This window comes from Labrus bergylta, chromosome 5 (assembly GCF_963930695.1).
Source record: "Labrus bergylta chromosome 5, fLabBer1.1, whole genome shotgun sequence".
In the NCBI taxonomy this organism is placed as follows: domain Eukaryota; kingdom Metazoa; phylum Chordata; class Actinopteri; order Labriformes; family Labridae; genus Labrus; species Labrus bergylta.
Window position 1 is genome coordinate 24,874,846 of NC_089199.1, and position 26,126 is coordinate 24,900,971.

The following is a 26,126-nucleotide window of genomic DNA, read 5'->3' on the forward strand; positions in this document are numbered from 1 at the left end:
AAAAATAACTAGTGCACATAATATATAGCCTTATATCTTGTGCCCACACAGGGGCGATTCTAGAGTCTGTTGGGGCCCTAGGCATGAATTCACAGGGGGCCCCTCCAACCGGCATTTATAACCATAGTGTCATAAATGATCTGATATCAACAGAAATTGGGAAATGTGAACTTTCCTACTGTCATTGAAAACTTTGCACATTTTTGAGCCACTGCTGTGGTTTTAATTTTGTCAGACCTTGGGGGCCCCCTGTCATGGGCCCCAAGCAGTTGAAAAGCAGCGCCCCTGAACTAACGCAGTGGTTCTCTGCTGGATATAAGTCTCCTTCATGAGATATCCCAACCCGATAAAATTTCTGACATTTGTCAGCCAATAATATAAGCACTAATAGTATTTTTTAAATGTATTCAGGGGCTGTGCTTTTATTTAAAGTTAGGACAGTGGATAGAGTCAGACAGTGGGGCGGGCGAGAGAGAGAGAGTGGGGGATGGCATATGGAGAAAGAGCCACAAGTCCAGCCGAACTCAGGCCACCTGCTTGGAAGACTATCCTACAGACCATTAGACCGAGACCTCCACAAAGTGGAATAGCCCAAAGACCGATTTCGAGTACTCCAACACTAGTCTGAGCATGACCTAAAGAACAGAGGACGGAAACACAACGAAGGTATAAAAATGAATAGAAAAGAAAACAACAAATGAAGAACAGTCAGGCGTTGACTCTGCAGCCTGTAATCAGTTTATTAGTTTATTATCTCTGACGCTGGTTTAGTTTCACTCATACAGATGAAACACGCGGTTGGACTGGACAAACTGAAGAGGGAATTGTGCCTTTCTTCTTCTTTAAATCCTCCATTAAAATTCCATCTTTGCTTATTTTATATTCTTACTTTGAAATGTCTACATTTGAAAATGATCAGCACTAAGATCTTGTTGTTTTTTCAATCCAAAAAAACCTGCAGATGTTCTAAAGTTTCGATTTCATAATCACAAAAAATACATTTGATTTTACCCCCCAATGTTATATATTTCTTTAGTTTATGTGAGGTAATCTGCAGGGTGGAGGATACACTAGTGTGGAGGGATTCTGCCCCCCCCTGCTGGACGCCAGCGGCACTGACCAACCGACCTGAGGCCAGACCTTCTGATGTCATGTGGACTGTTTAAAGTGAGACACTTTGCAGTAAGGTTTAAAGTTGAACAGTTATTGTGATACTCTACTCATGCACATGGCTCCTTTATGGAGCTGTTGACCACAGTCTGTGTCTTTCCAAGTTTCTGCAGCATTCAGGTTCTCTCACAGGTCCACACCCGACCCGTCCACCATTTTTGGCTTCTGGTGTGTTTTGGAGTTAGTTTGTTAGCCCGCTGCCCTTTAATCTATTGTCTTCCAGGTAATGGATTACACTCTAACACCACATGAGGACAGACAGGTTTTGGGTTGTGTTCAAGCTGTACTTGTGGTAAGAGAAAGCTGCAACCAAAGCGAGCATTTCCTGCCTGCAGCGTCGGACAGTAAAGGCTCTCTAATGAAGGTCTAACTCCTGAGTGAGTGTTGCAGGACAATGAGCTTCAATCAGATTTCACCTAAAAGGACAAGGTGGAGGGGATGCGGAGCTTGATCCAGGACTTGTTTTAAGTCGGGTTTCCTCTGGATCAAGCTGTGTGTTACCATGACCTGGATGACCGAGAGCCCACGCAGAGAAAGCTGAAGGGGATTTAGCAGGTCCATTAAACTGACACCATGCAGGTTCTGGTTCTGGTTACTTTATTTGTGCAGCCGGTGAGATAGTGACATCCATTATGACACACATGTCCTTGGTCCTGAGGAACCAAGACTCAACATCAGAATCAGAATCAGAATCGGGTTTTATTGCCAAGTACATTTACACATTTGTAAATTTGAATTTGACTTGGTGTATTGGTGCTAAACAATTAACAAGGAAATAAAGCAGAACTAGCAACAACTTAAATAATACAGTATAAGAAGCTATTACAATATATAAAATAGAATTTAAAAATGTAAAATGTAAAATATAAAAAATAAAAAACACAAAATGTGCAAAAGGTGTAATGTAGGACCTTGAAGGAACATGACAAACGACCCCCACTCCTCAGGTCTACTTCAGATGTAACACAGCAGAGTGAGGCTCAGAACAACAAACAAAAAGGAGACTCTACCAACAACCCGAGTCTCTCTAGTCGTTCTCATCTCCTGACATAAAAACAGGAGGACAAGTAGTGAACTCTCAGATACCTGCTGTGCAGTGTGCAAATATTTACAGTGCTTAAACGGCACTCTATTTCCCTCTTTACACACAACTAAACAATCTTCCAAAAACACTCTAATGATCGACAATATGATCTGACCTACACAATACGAAGGGTTCTGGAGACAGGCGGTCTTAGTTGGTAGTGGTCAGAGAAGGGAACAGCACCTTACAGTAACATTGGTGCTGTAAGATTTAAAGTCCCAGATGCACTGCTGTTAGTGTTTATATCAAAATGCTGATTTCAACTCCTTTCCACGTGAGGCTTTTAAAACTTGAGTGTCAAGATTTGGCATTCTCCATTCAGCAGCAGCACCTGCATCACAGGCTGATCCACCTCAACTACATCATCAATGTAGCATCTGCTTCATATTTTATGAGAAACATGCAGAGGCTTTTTAGGTCGGGTACAATCACTTCAATTTAAAGGAGCAATATGTAACCCTGACCCCTAGTGTTAAAAATGCTGTCTAAATTCTAAACATTGTAGAGCGCTGCCCCCCCCTCTCTCTAGAGTTGATGCTCACACAGGTTGCCATGTGGTGGACACTGAAGCTTCAGTGTTTATCCAGCTCTGCATCGGTCTGTAAACCTTTCTGTGTTCTAACCTCTCTCCATTTTTCAAAAGCATCTCCAATATTGATCCTAGTTTGAGCACGTTTCTGCTCGTGGAGCTTATTAGAAACATGCAGAGGCTTTTTAGGTCGGGTACAATCACTTCTATCTGAACCAGTTTTTTTGCCCGCTTCCATCGCTGCAACACCTGTTGGTTTGACCTGATAACTGCTCTCATATCTGGCAAAACGAGGGGCGTCCAAAACGATTGTGTGGGGGAGGTGGGGGTGGGGGGGGGGGGGCCTTAAAACCGCCTACCTTCTCTGGTCCAAACAAATCCAGATCATTCAGGACCAGAATCTAAAGTTAGAAGGAGGACATACTCTGTCAGAGAAGCCAGCACTTCAACATAGCATGTTTACTTAATGTCTGATCATATACTAAGGTCACTTCATCATTTCACTCACTGCACATCTCACTGACTGGACCTTTGAGTATTGTACATCATCCTCTCGCTGGTTCCTGAAAACACCCCGCTCCCAGCATGACCGATCTTTTAACTCGGTGAGACTTTGAGCGTGAGCTCTTAAGAGGCCGATGATAAATAGACACAGAGACACTCACAGAGATTCAGGAGGGCTGATAAAGATCAAGTATCCAGCCTCAGTGATTCATCCCATTCACTGTTCAAAGACAGGGTGAGATAAAGCGGAGACGCAGACAAAGGATGACCACACCTGGGTGTCCGTTTAGGTGACTCAGCATCCTTCAGACGGTAAACTGACTCACTGCCAGCTCAACGCTCTCTGTCTCAGCCTGCTGCCTGAGCCAAGCAACGCTACTCTCAGCGCGAGGGGAGAGACAAGAGCTGTGCTGTCTGGATCGTACTACTTCAGTCTATATGAGGGCGTGTTCTGGAAATGAAGACAGCAAGTTCATTTAACATATATCATCTAATAAAGGTGGGCCAAAAAAATTGATTTATGTAAAAATCGAGATTCTTCTCTTCTAAGGTTTCAAATCAATTCATAATTTCCAAAAATCGATTATTTATAGACTTCTAACTATTGTTGCGGTGGTATCAGAACATTTAACTAAAAGTTTAAATTCTGGTATCCTGACAACCCCACAGAAGCAAACTTTCCTCCTCCACCTCGATGAATGTTGAACTGTAGATCTTCAGTGTTCCTGAAACGACGTTGTTGACCAGCAACGTGTGCTCATGCATATTTCATAAAAGCCTGGTCCCTCAGAAAGCTGCATGAATATACGAATGAGTAAAGCCAATAACATGCTAGAGGAAACTTAATTGCCGACTGGTTTATGTTGACTGCTAACTTCATTGAAGTCTTGTTGTTGTTGGCAGGTTGAATATTTACCACATGACTTTGGCAACAGAGACGTCCCCCATCTGTTCCTGCAGGGGGCGCTGGAGTCCCATCGATGGCGGTCTCCATGCTGGAAATTCTGTCTCAGACTAACTTTCAGTCAACCTAACGACAGGCTGAGAGCTGGAGCTGAGGCGGGTTTTAAGACTCCTGACAAACCGTTACACCACGGCCACCTGTCAATCAGGTCAGCTACACGCCTTATTGTGAATAACTCTTATCCTTCATCCAATCAAAACTGATGAGTCATCAAAACATTCACCCCCCCGTGCTGTAAGAAAGCAGGTTTCAGTTGACGTGACTCACTAGACACAGTGAGACTTTTAGTAAAGCCCCTTTATCAACCGCAGGAACCAAATTTAGTTCAGGGTAATTGATCCACCCCAAGCTGCAACCTCTGGTCTTGAAAAATTAAGCCAATGCAGAAGTGCAAAATCCTGAAGTTCGTCGAGTGGCCTGATTGACAGGCGGGCGCGGTGTAACGGTTTGTCAGGAGGTTTAAAACCCGCCTCAGCTCCAGCTCTCAGCCTGTCGTTAGATTGACTGAAAGTTAGACTGAGACAGCATTTCCAGCATGGAGACAGCCATCGATGGGACTCCAGCGCCCCCTGCAGTCACTTAGTTTTGGTCCACTAATATTTAAAGCTTATGGTTATGTCAAACAAACTAAATAAAATGAGGGAGTTTCTTTGTTCGATGATTGATTTTTTTTTAATTGATTTTTTTACATAGGACAGTGGATGAGAGAGCGAGAGAGAGAGAGACAGAGGGAGCGAAACAATGGGTAATAACATGCAGGAAAGGAGCCACATGTTGGACTTTAACCTGGGCCGCTCCCTCAGAGGACTATACATGTACATGGGTTGCAACCTAACCGGCCAGGCCATCAGCTCCCCATGTGTTTCTTTTTTATTAAAACAAAGCCGACATATCTCTGAACGTTACTTTGCTTCCGCTGTAAAAAAAAAAAAAAAAATCTCTTTGTTTCTTGAAGTCTCCTGGTCTTTGTCTTGTCATTTTTTAATCCTCCTATTTGCACTCTTCAATCCGTGTTGATCTTCCGCCTTGTCTCTCCGTCTCTGTTGTCGTACTTTCTTCCTGTGTACGTTTTGTCTCGCTGGATCTCCTCTTTGTCACTTTGTCTTCCTTCTTTCCTTTATCTCTCTGACTTTCCTTCCCTCTGTCCTCAATCCAAATCCTTTATAGTAACCCTCCTCCTGCTTCTCTGCCCATGCATTATTAGTGAGACCAGCTAAGAAACAGACAAACAGGTATAACTGTTGCTCTAACGTCCCTCTCCCTCTGCGTCTGGGCCCAGGTGTGTGCTAGTCTGTGTCTAATGCCTGTGTTCGGGGTAATAGCCGTCAGAGTCTTAGGCAGTAGCCAATCCGGTTGCAGGTGGGATTAAAAGAGGATTAAGCATGTTTCTCTGTGAAAGCAGACAGACAGAGTCGTACTAATCTGACTTTAGCCCTGTACCCAAAAAGCAGCAGGCTTGAACAATATTCCCCTCTTCCACAGCTGCTTGTTGTGTGTGTGTGTGTGTGTGTGTGTGTGTGTGGGTGGGTGTGTGTGAGTGAGTGTGGGTGTGTATGTTTTTAACCCTTTGTAGGAAACAATATTTACAGTAGAGTCCAGGTGTCTAAAGATAAAACCAGCCCAGATACTTCTGATAAATGAAGTGTTACTCTTTACAACTAAAAGGTGATACAACGTTATTCCAAAGTTTAAGTAGCAGCGTGTCTGAACAGAACGTGAGCGAGCGTCAGCGACAGAATAAGCCTGATTCTGTTGTTTCGTAATGGAGAGTCCGAACTGCACGCGAGCGACGCAGCACGGCGTGTCGTTTTTACCTCGACGCCCCGCCTTACCCCGTCTCCACTGCTTCAGGTGAAGACGTTAGGGATCGCGCCGGAGCACTCAACTCGCCGCTTGATGGGCGTATAACCGATTTATGGCGGTCGGTATATTATTTTATTTCCTTTTCCCTCCTTTTTGCTGTAGGTTACGTAGTAGGTGAAGAAGCCTCAATGACTGCCCCTGATTGGATGGAATCGCGGCTAGCCCGGGCTGTTGCTGGAATCATTTGCATAGAATAGACTTCAAGTCTTTTCTTGTCCGGCGAGTGCCCCAGAGCCCTTCTCGAGACACATCGCAAAGCTCCCATAATGCTTTGCGCGACTGCCTCTCCGGCTCTCCAAAGGAAATTAATGGAAAGCGAAGAGACGCTATCCGAGCCGTTACATCACAGACCTGTTGGAGTGGAATTCGGGCGCCTAAATGACCCGCTCTACTGACCGGCTCGTTCTCAGAGTCCCTCGAGCTTTCACAGAACTCTAAATCAGAATCAGCTTTTTCCTTTGATGCACTAAACTCGTGGAACGCCACTCCAGCAAACTGTAAGGAGCGGAGTTCTTTTCTCTCTTCCAGAGTTTAGGAACTTGATCTCTAGCTGCTTTGTCTCTAATTGTAACTGCTTTAATGGATCTCGGTGCTTTTTGTCACTGACTCTGAGTGTTTCTTGTGTTTCTTTGCTTGTAATCTCGACGGCATTGGAAATGAGGGAAACCTCAGCGCCCTTTTTGATAATAAAGGTTAGAAATGAAATGAAAACACATTTTCCTCTTTGTCGACAGACGAGGAACGTGGAAGGAGGAGGCTCTGCACGCTACTGACACTCGCTTTTCTCACTCAACAGAGCTCGTTAGCGTTTTTTTACAAAGTGGAGACTGTAGTGCATTGATAATATCCTAATCAGTGGATGAAATGTTGAGCTTTGACTTGTATCGACGCCGGAAAATAAACGTCTTTCCGGCTCACAGCGTGCCGTTTACTGACGATTCTCTGTGTTGTGATATGAGTCAGCTGCTCGTTAATACAAAGCACCACACATCTGTTTGTCCACCTTCAGTACAAAAGCACAGGATGTTATTCTCTTTGCAAGGGGGGGATACTAAAATGTACAGAGCTGAGAACTCAATATTTATTGGATGCAGTGTGGACATCGATACATAATGCCCGCATGCTGTTAGGACACGGAGTAAGGATTATTTTTTTAAGGTTTGAAATGAGAGTTGGTTTATTCCTCTCAACCACAGACTGTATATATTAGTGTGAAAGTGTGTGTAACTGCATCCTGTGTGTGTGATGTAGTGTGCAGTGCTTTTAGTTGTTAAGGCGCTCGATAAGTGCAGTCTATTTGACATTTATTAGAGAGACATAACTTATCATTTCTGTGTTTCTGGGACAACCAAAAGGTGACTGAGCCCTGACGAAACGCTGCAGACCAAATATAAACATCTCAAACTCACACCAGACAAATTACATCATCATCATCATCGTTGTCGTCATCATCGGTGCATAAACACGACTCTTAACATCCATCTGTTCTTCTTCTTCTTCTCTCCTCCGACCGACTGTCCTTTCAAACTTCTCCCGGCCACTGTTTACTCACCAGGATGAGTAATGTCAGCAGGCGGAGTGCGGCAAACAAACAAACTCCCCGAGAGAGAGAGAGAGGGAGTGAACTTTAAAATGTTTGAGCCACTGCACTTACCGTACCAGCACACACTCATTTTCCTGTGCAAACACGAGTTGCTGATATTTTAGCCGTTATATTTGGACCCAACAGAGGCAGCAGCGACCCCGGTATGGACTCAACCCCAATAGGTGTAGTGGAGCCTGCAGAACCCAACAGGGACATTTGCTTTCAACAGGGCAGGCAGGTCGATTGGAGGCGACATTTTCTTTCTTGTTGTCTTGAATTTTGGGAGGGAAAGTGATGCTGCCAGTTTATTTAGCATGGCGTCGCTAGTTATCTCGGAGGATGGCAATGTCAAAGAAGTTTTGACCCGCCTACTCTGCCTCTGATTGGCTTTCCCTGATATTCTTACCCAACCAACCAGCAAAGGCAACAATATGTACTAGCCAAATAGATACAGATAATGGGCGGGTCATCCCTTGGCCATCCTGGGGGGAAAAAATCGTTGCATACGACGGAATATTGTGAATCAGAGGGGATTTAGAAGTGGGTACACATGAACTATGGACACTGAAAAACTGCTGTTTGGCCACACCTCCTCCATACTGAAGCCTCCGCTCTTACTCCAGAGACACACCTCCAACCCCCCTCCCCTTGAGTTCACACAAAGGAGGCAAGCGCTAGCGACAGACAAAATTATCCTCGGCTTGTGGTGCAATCACCTGTGTCCTGCATTGTTGTGTTAGCATGCTAATGTTAGCGCTCTTTAGTTAGCTCGTAGCTTCACATTGCATGTAAACTGACACAGAATGAGCGTGATCTAAAAACTCTTACTAACATCCAAATAAGTGAGTATGTTCTTCTTCTTCTCTAGTCCTTGACTAAAACAGCTTTTATACACAAGGGGAGGAGCCGGCCGTTCCGTCCATGTAACACGGCTCTGACAACAACACAGCCAGCGGGACTCGAGCTTCTCACTCATTGTAGACAGTCATGACTCAGAGACACGTTTACACAGGATAGACTTGATTTATGATTTATTTATGTGGAACATGTCGCACATTCTGCCTTTAAGTCATCCGGATGATGCCTGCTAGTGTCCATCGGCAGGAAGTGCATGTCTTGGATAGAAACCAGTATAAGTAAGTGGAAACGATGCGCTAACCCCTTTTTCTTTCACTGCTCTGCTGTTTTTAAATTAGCATGGTCATACGTCAACTTTTGTTGTTTTTAAACGTGCTTCATGAATAAATTCAAATTGGATTAGGCTCAGTTTCAGGTCGACGCCCAAATAAAGATGTTCGGATTATCTAGAAACCAGAGCAGTAAAAAAGTAATCTTTTTACTGCTCCTGTTTTTTATCAATGACCAACAATAAGTGAAGTTTCTGCTCTCTAAGAAAACTCTCTCTCTCTCGTCTGAAAGCTCGACATTTGAGTGAAACCTGTGCTTGAGGACATTTATTTCTTGCTGCGTGCATAAACAGCGCGGCCCTCTCTCTCTCTCTCTCTCTCTCACTCTCTCTCGCTCTCTCTCGCTCTCTGCTGCAGCCCTGTGAGGTAATGTCTGTCTGTGTCTTGTCTGTGCAACACCCTGCAAGAATAACAAATCCACCTCTCTCTCTCTCATCCTCTTTCGATCTCATTATCTCCACCTCTGCTTCTCTTCTCTCAGTCTGCCCCCCACCTTTACCTCCCTCCCTCTCTCTCTCTCTCTCTCTGCACTGATCTGTTCCTCGCTCGCTCGCCCCCAACTCCCCTGTTTCTGTTTGAGGCTAGACGCAGCAGACTATTAAAAATGTCCTCTGTCGAGAAGAGATTGTGTAAACAAAGAGAGATCGAGGGGACGAGGGGAAACAGGGAGGGAGGCGGGAAAAGACGGAATAGTGGAGAGAAAATAACAAATTATAGAAGAGAGAGACGGTACACCACACAAACACAATCCTCGTTTAAAAATGAATTCTGATGTTAACAGTGATTTTACCTCCATGCTATCGCTTCAACAGACTTCTCCTGGCTGCTCAGCTGCAGGGAGTCAGAGTCAGACACAACAAGATGACTTTCTGAAGCCGGTAAAACTGCAGACGGCGATAACAATCTCGCCAACACAATGCAATGGATATCTCGCAATGACCACCAAGTTGTCCCCATAACCTGAAGTCTGGCCCGGTCTCGTCCTTAACTGCACACGCTGTGGGCGGGGTTTGTGTGATCAGAGTGTTGTATGAAGCAGCAGTGACCTCCGTCGTCCAGTCAGGCGTCTCTGCTCGCCAACACAGCGGGAGAGTAACTGTGTGTGTATGTGTGAGCGTGTAAAAAAGTCCAGTTAGCACCAGCGCTAGTTTTGTTACGTCTGCCATCGCACTAATCTCATGTAAATTCTCTCTGCACGCTGATGACTGAAAACAGCCCGAGGAGATGTTTAGTTTTGGTTCTCACTTAGTGTTGAAACTTTCTGAAAGTACTCGATACCTAAGAGAACTTTTTAAGTATCAAAGAACGCCCGTCCCCAGTAAGAAGCTGAAGCACCTGTTGCTCTCTGTTTCCATTCAGATGTTTCTGCTTCAGCTCTCACAGCGTGCGTGTGTGAGTGAGCGTCTTTAAATGATTTGTATGTACCTGAAGAGAGAATGTTCTGTGGTGGGCTTTTCATATAACAGCAGAATTAAAACAGAGCGAGAGAGAGAGGGGGAGAGAGAGGGGGAGAGAGGGAGAGAGAGGGAGATCAGGCGAGACAAATTAAAAAGATGAAAAGAGGTATTCATGTCGCCCACACACACACACACACACACACACACACCTTTAACATTATACACGCTTTATTTCAATCCAGAAAATTTAAATCAGCACACAAGCTTTTAACAAACATACTCTCATTTAGACACACACACACACAGTCTGTTGGGTTATTTTCACTTTGGTGCAGAACTAATTTAGATGTGTGTGTGTGTGTGTGTGTGTGTGTGTGTGTGTGTGTGTGTGTGTGTGTGTGTGTGTCGCTGTGTGTTATGAATTCAATGATGTATATTTGCGTTAATCAGATTTCCGTGCAGCAGGTTTTTATCTGTCTCGCTGACAGACTGTTTGCTCGTCTTTTGTTCAGACGGACGGCACTGAAGAAACAACTCCCTGTCTTGCTGTCTCACCGCCTGCCTCACCGCCTAACTCACCGCCTGTCTCACCGCCTGCCTCACCGCCTGCCTCACCACCTAACTCACCGTCTGTCTCACCGCCTGCCTCACCGCCTAACTCACCGCCTGTCTCACCGCCTAACTCACCGTCTGTCTCACCGCCTAACTCACCGCCTAACTCACCGCCTGTCTCACCGCCTAACTCACCGCCTAACTCACCGCCTGTCTCACCGCCTGCCTCACCGCCTAACTCACCGCCTAACTCACCGCCTAACTCACCGCCTAACTCACCGCCTGTCTCACCGCCTGCCTCACCGCCTAACTCACCGCCTAACTCACCGCCTAACTCACCGTCTGTCTCATCGCCTGCCTCACCGCCTGCCTCACCGCCTAACTCACCGTCTGTCTCACCGCCTGTCTCACCGCCTAACTCACCGTCTGTCTCACCGCCTGCCTCACCGCCTAACTCACCGCCTAACTCACCGCCTAACTCACCGCCTAACTCACCGCCTGCCCTATCACCTGTCTCATCGCCTGCCTCACCCCCTGTCTCACGGCCTAACTCACCGTCTGTCTCACCGCCTGTCTCACCGCCTAACTCACCGCCTGTCTCACCGCCTGCCTCACCGCCTGCCTCACCGCCTAACTCACCGCCTGCCCTATCACCTGTCTCATCGCCTGCCTCACCCCCTGTCTCACCGCCTAACTCACCGTCTGTCTCACCGCCTGTCTCACCGCCTAACTCACCGTCTGTCTCACCGCCTGCCTCACCGCCTAACTCACCGCCTGTCTCACCGCCTAACTCACCGTCTGTCTCACCGCCTGCCTCACCGCCTAACTCACCGCCTAACTCACCGCCTGTCTCACCGCCTGCCTCACCGCCTAACTCACCGCCTGTCTCACCGCCTAACTCACCGTCTGTCTCACCGCCTGCCTCACCGACTAACTCACCGCCTAACTCACCGTCTGTCTCACCGCCTGTCTCACCGCCTAACTCACCGCCTGCCTCACCGCCTGCCCTATCACCTGTCTCATCGCCTGTCTCAACCCTGTCTCACCGTCTGTCTCACCCCCTGTCTCTCCGCCTGTCTCATCGCCTGTCTCACCCCCTGTCTCACCGCCTGTCTCACCGCCTAACTCACCGCCTGTCTCACCCCCTGCCTCACCGCCTGTCTCACCGCCTGTCATACTGCCTAACTCACTGCCTAACTCACCGTCTGTCTCACCGTCTGTCTCTCCGCCTGTCTCACCACTCACCGCCTGTGTCAATCATTCTACAATTCTACAATTCACTTAGCAGACGCTTTTATCCAGAGAGACGTACATCAGAGAGTAAGTACAACACAAGCAAGGATCTAGAAAAAAGAGAACAATGTCAGTAAGAGCAAACGATCAGCTTTGAGTCCGATTGGACACACAGGTGCTGACAGGAAGTGATCACAAAGCACAACATTGAGGGCAGTTCTTGAGAGCTCAGTAGAATGAGAGAATCAGTATAGAAACCATCTTACAAGTCATCGTTATCAAACAAAAACCATCGTCACAACCATCATCAGGTCAGCTACACGCCTTATTGTGAATAACTCTTATCCTTCATCAAATCAAAACTGATGAGTCATCAAAACATTCACCCCCTGTACAGTGTGTGTCGATCGAGACATGAGCTAATCAGACCTTTTAGCTTTTTTGAACCAGGCTGTAAACATGTTAATCTCTGCTGTAAAAACAGGCTTTTTAGAATGGGTGTGTATGTGACTTCCTGTGCTTCTGCAGCCGGCCTCTAGTGGACACTTGAGGAACTGCAGGATTTTACACTTTAGCATCAGCTTCGTTTTTCAACACCGGAGGTTGCTGCTTGGTCTGATAACATCAGAGACAAAAAGTGTTGGTTGCTTTTTCAGATTGCGGCTCTGGCAGATCAACTTTAAAACGTAACATCATAAAGGACACTTGATGACCGCTTGAGGTGTAGGCGGTGTTAGTAAGAGGGGGGACGGGACGCACTACCTCGACAAACGACCTCCGTCAGTTATCAAACTTATTTATTCCTCACTACCTGGCCCACTGTCTGTCTTTGTCTCAATAAATGATCCATTGTCGACCAGCTCTCTCACTTACATCATACTTTAATGTTCCTCTCGCTTGCAGTTCGTCTCTCGTAGTGTCTTAACTTTTCTGCTTACTCACTGTCTTCACACTCCGCTTGTTTTTTTAAAATAAAAGGTCTGTTGGGCTGACTGTCTCTCCAGACTGTCTTAACCACGTCTCTCATTTTCTTGTTTTAATTATGAATGCAGACAAAACGAGTGATCACACACACACACACACACACACACACACACACACACACACACACACACACACACACACACACACACACACACAGACACACACACACACACGCGCGAAGGTTTCTTTAGAGGTCTGTGTTGTTTTAGACGAGGGGAAATGTTCTTTCATCCAAAACAGCCAAGAAAAAAAATTCCCCAGTTTAAAGGCTGCAGCGCTGGATAAGCCTATTACAGTGAGTGTGAGTTTGTGTGTGTGAGTGTGTGTGAGTGTGTGTGTGTGTGTGTGTGTGTGTGTGTGTGTGTGTGTGTGCATTCACATTCACACGCCCGCACACAGAAAGTAAAGCTTGTGTGACTGATAGGGTTTCCTATAATGCAGCAGATCAGACTGCGTCGCTGTTCTGGCTCTGAGAGTGTGTGTGTGTGTGTGTGTGTGTGTGTGTGTGTGTGTGTGTGTGTGTGTGTGTGTGTGTGTGTGTGTGTGTGTGTGTGTGTGTGTGTGTGTGTGTGTGACTTGCCGGTGCCTTTTTCAGTTTATTGTTTGATTCTCCCCTTTACATCTTTCCTAACATTTATATTTCTATTCTCCTTGCTTCTTTATTTTGTAGATTCTTTCCCTCCTTCCTTCATTCCTTCTATCTTTCCTTCCATCCTTCCTTCCTTTATTCTTCCCTCATTCCCTTCCTTCTTTCCTCTCTTTCTTTCCTTCCCTGTTATAATTTTTCCTGTCTGTATCCTTCCTCCTTTTCTGTCTCATCTCTAATCCCTTGCTCCCTTTTCCTCCTCCTGTCTGCCTCTTCTTCATCCTCCCCTTTCACATCTCTCTTTTTTTCTCCGCCTGACATCACAACTCTTTGCCGCTCCGTACCCCTCCTCTCCCCTTCCCCCCCACCTCATTATTCGGTATAATCGGTTGTCTAGACAGAAGACTCCCCACACACACATCACACCTGAGAGAGATGGAGGGATGAGGAGACAAAGGAAGAATGAGACAAAACAGAGAGAGGGAGAAAAGAGGTAATAAAATAATTTCTCCGCCTTAACTCCTTGAAGTGATGTGAAAGAAAATCTGTCTGAGACTTGAAACATGCAATCTGATTGGCCAGGAGAGAGACAGGGGGGGGGGGGGGGGGGCATGGAGGCCCTCGGAGAAACTGCAGCTCGACATTATGACAAACATTAATTCGCTTTTTTCAGGACAGTCTAGACAGGTTGATTTTTTGCATTGAGTGTGTTTGTGTGTCCTTGTTCTTCTATCTGAACGGTACAGAAGCGTATTGCATTCATGTGGGGAATTTTTTTTTTGCGTGGTTTCTTGTTATTACGAGATCTTTATGTCGTAATAACGAGAAAAGATCTCGTTATTACGACATAAAGATTTCGTTATTACGACATAAAAATCTCGTTATTACGAGAAAAGACACACATTACAAAGACTAAAAGATACTAGAGGGTTAATGAAGTTTGCATTGTGGCAGGCAGAGGAGGGTGGAAGATCAATGGGAAACGATGACCAGGGTTATTGATTTGATTGTGTTTTATTTTCATCTCGGTTTAAGGCATTGGGAAATATTATCATCTTTGAGTAATACAGATGGTATTCTCATACCGACTTAGCGCAGGCATCTGAAGGCGTTAAGGTTGTTCAGACGGAAAGCAAAGCACACTCTGACCTACTTGACACAGCGTCATTCTTCCAGGATCAGTTAAATAGATATGGTATGCTTGACTGATATAAAGTCATGCATCTGAATTGCATTCAAGCTGGCTATGTGGTGTCTCAAGATACGCTTAGGCATTTACTGAAAATACTTTAACCCCATGAAAAACAACTGCGGCGCCAGAATCGCCTGCTACGGTGTTTATACTGAAATGTTGTAATGAGCTGCCACTGGTGTATTGTACACTCCCATAAACAAACCCACGCCTCCTCATCGCCACCCTAATGCTTTTCTCTCTTTATCTCGTTATAACGAGATCTTTATCTCGTAATAACGAGATAAAGATCTCGTTATAACAAGGAACCAGGCAAAATAAAAAATTCTCCACATGAATGCAATACGCTTCCATAGAACGGGGACCTTTATCGAAGGTGACACATATCCTGAAATCTATTTTTATTCAAATATACTTACTTAAAGATTAAAATACAGCACACAAGCATTGGATAAAGCGTTGCATCACACACCCGCTGGCTGTCCACACTGTATCTATTAAATATTTTATTCTTAACTCTGAAAATGTCAGTTTCCCCTTTTAAACATTCTAACATGTGGTGCTTTTATTTTGAAGGTGGAAGAACAGAGGTGTGGTGTTTTGTATTGACACAAGATACGCAAGATTACTTCGTCCCAGTGACGTGTTTTTTTCTGCGCGCTAGCGTCTTTTTAAAAATAGTTTTTAATGAGGAGAGGGTGTTCCCACCAGCAGGAAGCAGCCAACTGGAGAAAAAGCGCAGCACCCAGCATCTTTTTTTCCAAGCGCGCTGCCCTTTGTGTGGCCGCTCAGAGTGCTAAAGTTGACAAGACAATCTTTCAGGCGCCGTTGACATCACTGGTGCGCTTTTCCAAACGTATGACATTCACCTTATTTTAAACCCCATCCGGATCATGTCTTGTACCCAATTCCTCCTCGCTCCGTGTCAGTGCCCATCTGTAACACCTCTTCTTCTTCTACTACTTTATAAAAGTATCATCCAACCCATCCTCCTCTACTGCTCACCCTGTTTCTTCAACATGCTCCTGAACTGGAATAAACTCACCCGCATCACACATACTGCCTCAAAAACCTTTGGTAGCGTAGTGGTTGGTGCGGACGCCCCATGTACAGAGGCTATAGTCCTGCAAGCGGGTGGCCCAGGTTTGAATCCGACTTGTGGCTCCTTACCACTTGTTATTCCCCAACTCTCTCTCTCATCCTGACTTTATTCACTTTCGTATCTCTACAATAAAGGCACCATAATCTGTGCCCACCCAGAACCTCTCAGACCTCATCTACAATCCTCTGACACACAGACCACTCACCCAGCCCAGGACCCCACTCATCCTTTCAATCCACTCTTTTCTTTCCTACCATCAGGGCAGAGATTCAGGACTCTTACCTGGAAAAGGCCATGAGTGTTTAGTTATGTATGTATGGATCAATGTTCCAGCTGCGTAAGATGTGACTACAAATGTCCACCGGGGGGACAATAAAGTATTGTATAAGAATTAGTGTTGTAGTACTTGAGATTGGTTTTGGTCTCAACACCGGACTCTGGAATTTTATTCCAGACCGCTCAAGACTACCACTGAGTGGCAGTTTTTTTATGTTCATATAACTAGTTTAATCTTTTCTCCCGGTTACGGCCGCAACCTTCCCAGTGTTATGGTCTAAATGAGTGACACGGCCCCTGCACACAAGATAATGGTCTTTCATTGATATTTATGATCCTGGTGTTGACTCGTCCTCGAGCCCTAAATGCATTGCCTCTGTCTCGCATTTAAGGATATGACAGACCTCTTTAAAAGGTCGACACATTTGAGGGGGTGCAATATATATATATATATATATATATATATATATATATATATATATATATATATATATATATATATATATATATATATATTTTTTTTTTTTTTTTTTCAAAGGTCTTTTAATTGAAAGATAATAACAGATTTTTAACAGATATAAAGAAAGAAAATAAAGAACATTACAAAAATAAATAAATCATAGAGGGGGTGTAATATTTTAAATAAATTATTAATAAAAGTTTATTTCAATTTAATTGTATTTTTTTTATTTGAACTGTTTTATTTTTTATTTTTGTTTCAGTTTTAAAAGATTGGCCGATTATGTTCATATAACTCTTATTATCATAATTATTAGTAGTAGTACCATTACTATATATGTTTCTGGCTGCAGTACACCGATCTCACCACTGGGCGTCACTAAAGCGCTTTGTTTACCTTTCTGCAACCCCAGTCTGTGGGTGTGTTACCTCAACAATCGTCCCCGGTTAAACGTCCGGTCCCTTTTAGTTCCACAACACGCATGTTAAACTAGCCGACTTAGCTTCACAACAAAAACAAAACACAAACTGTGGTAACATGAGCGCAGATATTTGTGTTGGAAATGTTTCGGTGCCTTTACGAAATCTCCTGAACTCCATCCGGTGCGTCAGAGACCGAGTCAGAGGTAAATATGACGCATTACAGCATTTATGACGCAGCACGGAGCTAAAGTTAAAGCTAGGCTACATACGAGCCTGTTAGCGTGTTTGTAGTTTTAATTAAACTCTTAATGTGACGGTGTCATGTTGGAGTAACCATGGCAACCGTTTCTTTGCTATAACTGTCAGATATTGTCCTTTAAAGTCTCATTAGCAGCTTTAATATGTAGTACAGGTTAAAGAAGTGAACTCAGTGTTGTAGAAAGTGTTACAGACCTTTTTAAAAACATTTTATTTAACCAGGAAATAAACTCTGAGAGGAGGAAGGCAGGCAGCAGCACAACTTAACAAACTACAAGCCGCCACAAACACAAAGAACAAATAAATACTTTATTAAACATTTAAAGACAAATTAAAGGTTTGTCAGGCTCATCCACAAACACATCAGGGAGAACATCTACAGCCAGATGTGTCATTCAACATCCTCTGAAATCCTCCAATCAGAGCAGAAATTATGATTTCTTCAGAGGAAAGGAAGCTGTAAACTCACACACACACACACACACACACACACACACACACACACACACACACACACACACACACACACACACACACACACACATCATTTCTGACTTTTAGGAAGAGGTCAAACAGCTCCAGCAAAACTCGTAGCGTGACGATTAACTTTATTAAGTGTATCTTAAAGGGAATTTCTCTCGCACCGAGAGCGTAAAAAACTCAACACAAATAAATGTGTTCAGGACAGCAGATAAATTAATCATCTGTATCTGTTTGAATCTGAATCGGAGCTGAACTTAAATTGGATCGGTGCCTCTCTAATAACAACAGTGATTGTTTGACAAATTTGACTCAAATGACCCTAAAATAATGAAAAATAAACAAACCGTGTCGCACTGAGAATGACTCTACTGTCACTTTATCGTAAGTGGAGAACACGTTTAGCCTTCCTCAGGTTCGGCCAGGCTAAAGGTGTTGTTCACTCACCGTAGAGTCATCTTCTGCGTGCCACGGTTTATTCATTTTTCCATCGTATGTTCCTGCAACCGACCGGCACCTGAGAGCGTACTGTAGGTCTGCTGTGCACGGGGTACTCTGTTGGTCACCCCAAAAGTAATGTAATCACATCAGCGTGTAATGAAAAGGAACAATTATAATTGATTACAAAACAAGAGTTTTTTTTTTTTGTTTGTTTCCACAGATGGAGAGTCCAACGAGTCCGATGGAGCGTTCAACCTCTCCAACTTCTGGGACACTCTGAGTTGAGTTTATCTTGATCTTGCACTCACCTTCTTCTGTTTCTCTCTCTTTGTATATCAAGTTTCAAATACTATTTAGTCTTCCAACGACCAGTCGAGGTTAAACTTCGCTGCACGCTGGTTTGTGTCGTTTTGTCTGCTGTTTCATCTTATCCTTTCTCTCTGCTATGTGAATGTGTAACAGTCTCTTCTGTCCTCAGACCAGGCGGTGAAGTCTGTGTCCCAGGAAGCCACGAAGCTCAGCCTGGCCTTCTCCAAACCCCCGCTGCCATCGCAACAGGTCAGACGCTTAAACCTCCTGAGAAGTGTGTGAATGTGTAGGTGTGACCTTCGGTGTGAAAGCGCTTTGAGTCATCAGAAGACGAGAAAAGAAAATATACAAGCTCAAGTCTGTTTACCTTTTTTTCTCTTTCCTGGTTTTGATCTGCAGGATGTGGAGAAGTTGTCGGATTCCATGATGAAGAGCATCCTGACTCTCTCTACAGTTTATTACTGGCTGCCTAAGAGCCAAGGTAACGTCATCGACCCCACAGCAGCCGCTCGGCTTCAGTCAGCTCTTATCTAGTCTGATGTCTTACGCTTTTCTCTTTCTTTGTCTCAGGCGTTAGTTTGCGCAGAAAGATCAGAGACGCCACGGGGGAGGTTCTGGAGGGAGTCGCACAGCTGGTGGAGGTCATACTGAGCTCGCCGCTACAGAGGTGAATACACACACACACACACACACACACACACACAGAGTCATCATATTAAGTTTAGATTTTTAGATTGCAAATGAAGAAGAGATGGGTCATAGAGTCGTAAACACAGGCACACACTCGTTTTGGACGCTTCAGTGTCCACCACATGGCAACCTGCGTGAGCATCGACTCTAGAGAGGAGGGGGCGGGGGGAGACAGCGCTCTACAATGTTTAGAATTTAGACTGCAGTACCCGTTTTAAACACTAGGTGTCAGAGTTACATATTGCTCCTTTAAGAGAGGTATTTAAACCCTTTTGTTCTATTTCTCTCGGTTTTTTAAAATCTGTCATCCCGGATCTTTCTTCCTCTTCTTCTTCACGTGCTCGCCTCCAGTCTGACACAGGAACAGTTAACATCTACGGGTGGAGTCTGGTCCGCCTGCGACCAGTTTCCCCAGTTGCCACAAGGTCAGTAAACTTTACAGGATTTTTATCAAAGAGTATTTCCCGCCTTTATGTTGTAATTTAAAGTCACAGCATCAGCTTCAGTGTCTGCCACATGGCGACCTGCGTGAGCATCGACTCTAGAGAGGAGGGGGTGAGGGGAGACAGTTCTCTATGATGTTTAGAATTTGGACCGAAGTACCCATTTTAAACACTAGGGGTCAGAGTTACATATTGCTCCTTTGACTGGAGCAGAGATCGTCTTTTCATGAACATTCCCTTTAAGCCTCGCCTTGATGGCTTTGAAAATGTGTGTGTGTGTGTGTGTGTGTGTGTGTGTGTGTGTGTGTGTGTGTGTGTGTGTGTGTGTGTGTGTGTGTGTGTGTGTGTGTGTGTGTGTGTGTGTGTGTGTGTGTGTGTGTGTGTGTGTGTGTGTGTGTGTGTGTGTGTGTGTGTGTGTGTGTGTGTGTGTGTGTGTGTGTGTGTGACACAGATAATAAAGCTGCAGTTTTAGTCGCCCTGTCCGATCAGATTGGAGTGGTGAAAGACGCCATCGAAGAAATTGAACAGGTACACACACACACACACACACACACACACACACACACACACACACACACTGCAGAGGACCATACATTGACGTACGTTAAAGTTTGAGATTTTAAGTCTGACGTTAACCATAACAACTACCAGCCTTATCACAACTCTTTTTCAAACCGCAATGAGCCGTTCTAATTTGAAATAGTCAGTCCATCAGAGCATCAGGCCGTCTGAAGTAGTTTGCCGTTTGATCCAGCAGAGGGCGCTCTCAGTGTAACGTGACCATTGCATGACCTCATGTCCTCAGTAATTGAAGACTGGAATGTTGTGGGGCAGCATGATTCAGGAGATCCAGACTTACATGAGGGAGAGTCGTCTCTCTGCAGACAGCAGCGCTCTGATTGGTGGAGAGACAGAGTCTCTACAAACCTGCAACTCTCCAAGCTGGCTCGCAAATATTTGTATGTACTAGGAACGTCTGTGCGCTCTGAACGGGTATTCTGGTCAGCAGGTGTTATTGTAAATAAAAGAGAGCTGCAAGTTGATGGAAGTGAAGTAACATTCTATTTGTGTTTTGAGCTCAGTTGTTCAGAGAAACAAGAATCAGCTGCAGATACTTCTATCTATACTCAGCAGCCTGAAGCTTTACTCTTCAAGAAATCAGTGATAATTTGATCCATTAAGATAAATGTTGAAAGTCGTGCAGGACTACGTGCACCTGTTAACTCATTTACTGACCATCGGCCAGGCGTTATCTGAGGCTCAGGACCCATTCAGTGACGTCCTTGATGACGAGCAGGGAGGAGATGAGCCTCGAGGAAACCAGGACACATACTGGTCAGAGAAGGACCGGCTTGTGATTGGTCCGTGTCAGGGGCTGATGAAGGCGTCGGCGGCGTGCCTGAGAAAACTTACATCGGCCGTCAGAGCCAACGGGGACGTCGGCACGCTGCAGAATCTCGCTCAGCTCGACGACCTGGCAGACATCAGCAAGGAGATCAGCCCGAGGTAGGAACACACACACACACACACACACACACACACACACACATAGAGGGGACAAAGGTCAGACTTGAACCCAGACTGCCTTCGTTAGCTGCCAGAGCAGGCTGTAACATCAGCAGGCTGTAATGACGTTAGCAGGCTGTCACATTAGTAGGCTATAACGTCATTAGCTGGTTGTCACTTCAGCAGGCTGTAACATTAGCGTGCTGTCACGTTAGCAGGCTGTAATGACGTTAGCAGGCTGTAACGTTGTTAGCTGGTTGTCACTTCAGCAGGCTGTAACATTAGCGTGCTGTCACGTTAGCAGGCTGTAATGACGTTAGCAGGCTGTAACGTTGTTAGCTGGTTGTCACTTCAGCAGGCTGTAACATTAGCGTGCTGTCACGTTAGCAGGCTGTAACATTAGCAGGCTGTAACGTTGTTAGCTGGTTGTCACTTCAGCAGGCTGTAACATTAGCTGGCGGTAACATTAGCAGGCTGTAACATTAGCTGGCTGTAACATCGTTAGCTGGCTGTAACATTAGCAGGCTGTAACATCAGCTGGCTGTAACATTAGCTGGCTGTAACATTAGCAGGCTGTAACATCAGCAGGCTGTAACATCAGCAGGCTGTAACATTAGCTGGCTGTAACATTAGCAGGCTGTAACATTAGCAGGCTGTAACATCAGCTGGCTGTAACATTAGCAGGCTGTAACATCAGCTGGCTGTAACATTAGCAGGCTGTAGCATCAGCAGGCTGTAACATCAGCAGGCTGTAACATTAGCTGGCTGTAACATTAGCAGGCTGTAACATTAGCTGGCTGTAACATCAGCAGGCTGTAACATCAGCTGGCTGTAACATCAGCTGGCTGTAACATTAGCAGGCTGTAACATTAGCAGGCTGTAACATTAACAGGCTGTAACATCAGCAGGCTGTAACATCAGCTGGCTGTAACATCAGCTGGCTGTAACATTAGCAGGCTGTAACATTAGCAGGCTGTAACGTCGTTAGCTGGCTGTAACATTAGCAGGCTGTAACATTAGCAGGCTGTAACGTCGTTAGCTGGCTGTAACATTAGCAGGCTGTAACATTAGCAGGCTGTAACGTCGTTAGCTGGCTGTAACATTAACAGGCTGTAACATCAGCAGGCTGTAACATCAGCTGGCTGTAACATCAGCTGGCTGTAACATTAGCAGGCTGTAACATTAGCAGGCTGTAACGTCGTTAGCTGGCTGTAACATTAGCAGGCTGTAACATTAGCAGGCTGTAACGTCGTCAGCAGGCTGTAACATTAGCAGACTGTAACATTAGCAGGCTGTAACATCGTCAGCAGGCTGTAACGTCGTCTGCAGGCTGTAACGGCGTCAGCAGGCTGTCACGCGGCCACCAGCTGATCCCTGCATGATGCTGATGGGGTGAGAGTGGTCAGAGAAGCAGCTTTTGAATTGAAGTGTAACAGCTCTATTCGACTTTCCTCCAGTCAGCGTGACATAATTTATTTCAACCCATGAGCAGATCGTGTGATCAGTGTGGTTGTGTTTGAGTGTACAGCAGCAGGAGGGCTTTCTGTTCCTGCACCGTAAACCCAAAACTCAAAGGCAGCTCAGAGAACAGGTTCAGGTCTTTATGCACTCACACGTTATTTTCCTGCTGTTTGTAGTTTTTAAAATGTAAAAAGATTTCAGAACATCGTGGTTCTGAAATGTTCATCTCCTTTCACTGTTTTCTCCTCAGTGTTGATGATTTGGCTCTCTGCCTCTACCCTCCGATGGATTACAGCGGTGTGGAGAACAATGTGAGACACACACACACACACACACAGACACTCAAACACACAGAGACACAAACACACAAACACACACACACACACAGAGACACAAACACACACACACAGACACTCAAACACACAGAGACACAAACACACAAACACACACACACACACAGAGACACAAACACACACACACAGACAGACACTCAAACACACAGACACACACACAGACACACACACACACACACACACACACACACACACACACACACATCATGAATGCTACAGAAACATACTCAGGAGTTCAGACATCAGTCTTTAGGCCGTCCTCTGTAGTCTGTGATGAGTCATGATTTTCACATCTGGTCTTGTGAGCACGATGAGATTATGGAGAAGAAGAAGATCTGTTTGGATTCTCCTGATGTGCCTGATGAGGATGTGAGACCTCCTGGAGTCTGAGCCGGGTGCTGCAGAGTGTCGTTACAACACAAAATGATGCAACAGAGCGCTGAACATTCTGAAACATGTTTCAAATTCCAAATATTCACACGCCTCCAGACTACTTAAATATGGGTTTTCACTGAGTGTGTCCACATGAACTTTAGTATCCTGGTTCTGAGTCTGATCCTGGTTCTGATCATATTCAGGATCTGGTGTTTACCTGCTCTCAGAGAAACCTGGTTCTTGATCTCCCTGTAGACATGATCAATCCTGCTTTATGATCACTGCGTAGAAATATGAGATTTGCAGGCTCAGCACCACCACGTAGCAGATAAACCAAAAGACAAAAACTCAGCTTCTCCGCCGCTCCAGAAGTAAGACGCTCTTGGAGCTGCCATTGCGTTGTTTTTGCTGACACATAGCTTTGGTTGAAGCTGCACCTGCGCAGGTAGTCGGCAGCTGTCAAAAACCGTCACAATATCTCGTTTTCTGGGTATCAAAATTAGGTTTCTCAAAATCGGGTTTCTTCCCAGTTTCTGAAATTAGAATATGATGTTTACATGCAATACCACAAAAACAGGAAACTTTGGAAGCCTGATCAAAACCTTGTAAACACACTCAATGATTACACAAATCATCACATTCCGTCTTTAATGACATTTTACACATCGTCCCATTTTTTTCTTTTGGGGGGGGGGGGGGCTTTTTGTGTCTTTAATGTAGAGACAGGACAGTGGATAGAGTCGGAAGTCAGGGAGAGAGAGAGAGAGTTGGAATGACATGCGGGAAAAGGAGCCACAGCTGGGATTCGAACCCGGGCAGCCCGCTTGGAGGACCATAGCCTCCATACATCGATTGGCGCACCAACCACTGCACCACCAGCGCCTCAACGTCCGATTTTTGAGGGAACGTGGTCGTGCTAAACGTGTTGACTTGTGGTGTGTTTCTCTGCAGGTGTCTAAACTGGCAGCACTGTTAAAGAAGGTTCTGGAGATCATCAGGTAAGATGTTGCTATGACAGCGAACACTAACCCGTTAAGTCCTGTGTCAGGTTTCATACAAATAAATCAATAAATCTTAAACTAAAAGATGTCTGTACAACGGGCTGTAGACGTTAGCAGACAACCGCTCCTCTGGTTGTTATGAAATGTATGTGAAACAACCGTAGAGGGAGCACAGAGGGAGGAGGGGGCGTGGCTTTAGAGGGAGCACAGAGGGGAGGGGGTGTGGCTTTAGAGGGAGCACAGAGGGAGGAGGGGGCGTGGCTTTAGAGGGAGCACAGAGGGGAGGGGGTGTGGCTTTAGAGGGAGCACAGAGGGGAGGGGGCGTGGCTTTAGAGGGAGCACAGAGGGGAGGGGGCGTGGCTTTAGAGGGAGCACAGAGGGGATTTTCAGGTTGACCAATAACGAGACGGAGATGAGAGCGTTGAGTAAATGTGCCTGGAAACAGCCAATCAGCTAATCGATCATCTGTAAATAAAGTTTGTATTCGACTTTACGGGAGTTTAACTCATTTTGTGTTTGATATCGTGCAGGTCCAGTCACGTGTGCGGGGAATCACAACTCACCTGGGTCCAGTTCTTAGACGGAGCCGTCGACCACAACCTGCAAAAAGCCAAAGAGCTCATTCAAACGGACTGCTAGTGTGTGTGTGTGTGTGTGTGTGTGTGTGTGTGTGTGTGTGTGTGTGTGTGTGTGTGTGTGTGTGTGTGTGTGTGTGTGTGTGTGTGTGTGTGTGTGTGTGTGTGTGTGTGTGTGTGTGTGTGTGTGTGTGTGTTAATGTGCCTATAATCAGACTCGTGAAGCAACATGTAAGGGCGCACTCACACTAGTCTTGGTTGTCTCGTCCCGTGCTGAAGCCTCATTGTCCCCCATCCCCCCGCTGGTCTGCACTCACACCCAGACCGGACTCAAACATAAAAAAAGGGACGCACGGTCGAGTCTGCGTCCGCACATCAGAAAACGACACTCTGGGGTTTCTCCTGAATGAAGGCTGACCACGCTATGTTCCTGTGCTTGGAAGGGACGATCACACTAGTCAAACAACCTGGACTTTGGGGGGGGGGGGTGAAGCGAAGCGTGCTCGGACACAGTACAGGTTGCCTGGTGCGAGTGCGCCCTATAAGAAGTCTCACAATGTAACTCTGATATATTTAAACTTTCATGCTCCAGGAAGAGTTAAGGTCGCATGAACTCACTGAGGTTTAAAGAATAAATCTTAATAAAGTTGAGAAGCTTTGTGCAAAGTTTTCAGTTGAGTTACTCGTCATTAGGAAGCGTTTCCTCCTCAGGAGCTGGAGGTGTTTCTCACTGTTCACTCAAACTATCGTTTTTACTGCAGTATGAGACGGGACGGGACAGCACCACCTCCTGCACTGTTCTCCTGTTACTCCATATAAACCGGTAGCTTCAGTACTGAACTCCTAGCGCTGCATCGGTCTTTAACCTTTCTGAACAGTTGTACTTTTTGTCCCAGACGGGCTCCGGTTGTTATTCTAAGTTTGTGATGACATGACAGAAAGGATCCCTACAGAGAGAGACCTTTTTGTTTTTAATCACAAACAGCTGTTTGCGGTTTTATTTCGGTGTTTGTGGATTGTGTAAAACAAAAGAAAGTAAAACAGTGAAGACTGAAGGTGCACTTCCTGTAACCAAACAGCAGAGGGCAGCATCCTGCAGTGAATACTCTGGAGATCTGTTAAAGAAAACTGTGCACCTGAAGAT

At 45.4% G+C, this 26,126-nt stretch overlaps 1 protein-coding gene across 2 annotated transcripts; it reads left to right on the top strand.

Annotated features, from left to right (window-relative positions):
• Positions 1-17,111: 17,111 nt before the first annotated feature.
• Positions 17,112-25,651, top strand: ccndbp1 (cyclin D-type binding-protein 1). 2 transcript variants are annotated; one of them, XM_065955261.1, is made up of 12 exons: positions 17,112-17,293; positions 18,490-18,549; positions 18,748-18,827; positions 18,978-19,059; positions 19,149-19,245; positions 19,620-19,693; positions 20,163-20,239; positions 20,958-21,217; positions 22,929-22,989; positions 24,358-24,404; positions 24,938-25,045; positions 25,134-25,651. In XM_065955261.1, coding segments are annotated over exons 1-12 (1,035 nt in total). In that variant the 5' UTR covers positions 17,112-17,205; the 3' UTR covers positions 25,135-25,651. The 2 variants fall into 2 exon arrangements, with proteins under 2 accessions (XP_065811333.1, XP_065811331.1); XM_065955259.1 differs by having other exon boundaries at positions 24,938-25,651.
• Positions 25,652-26,126: the final 475 nt, after the last annotated feature.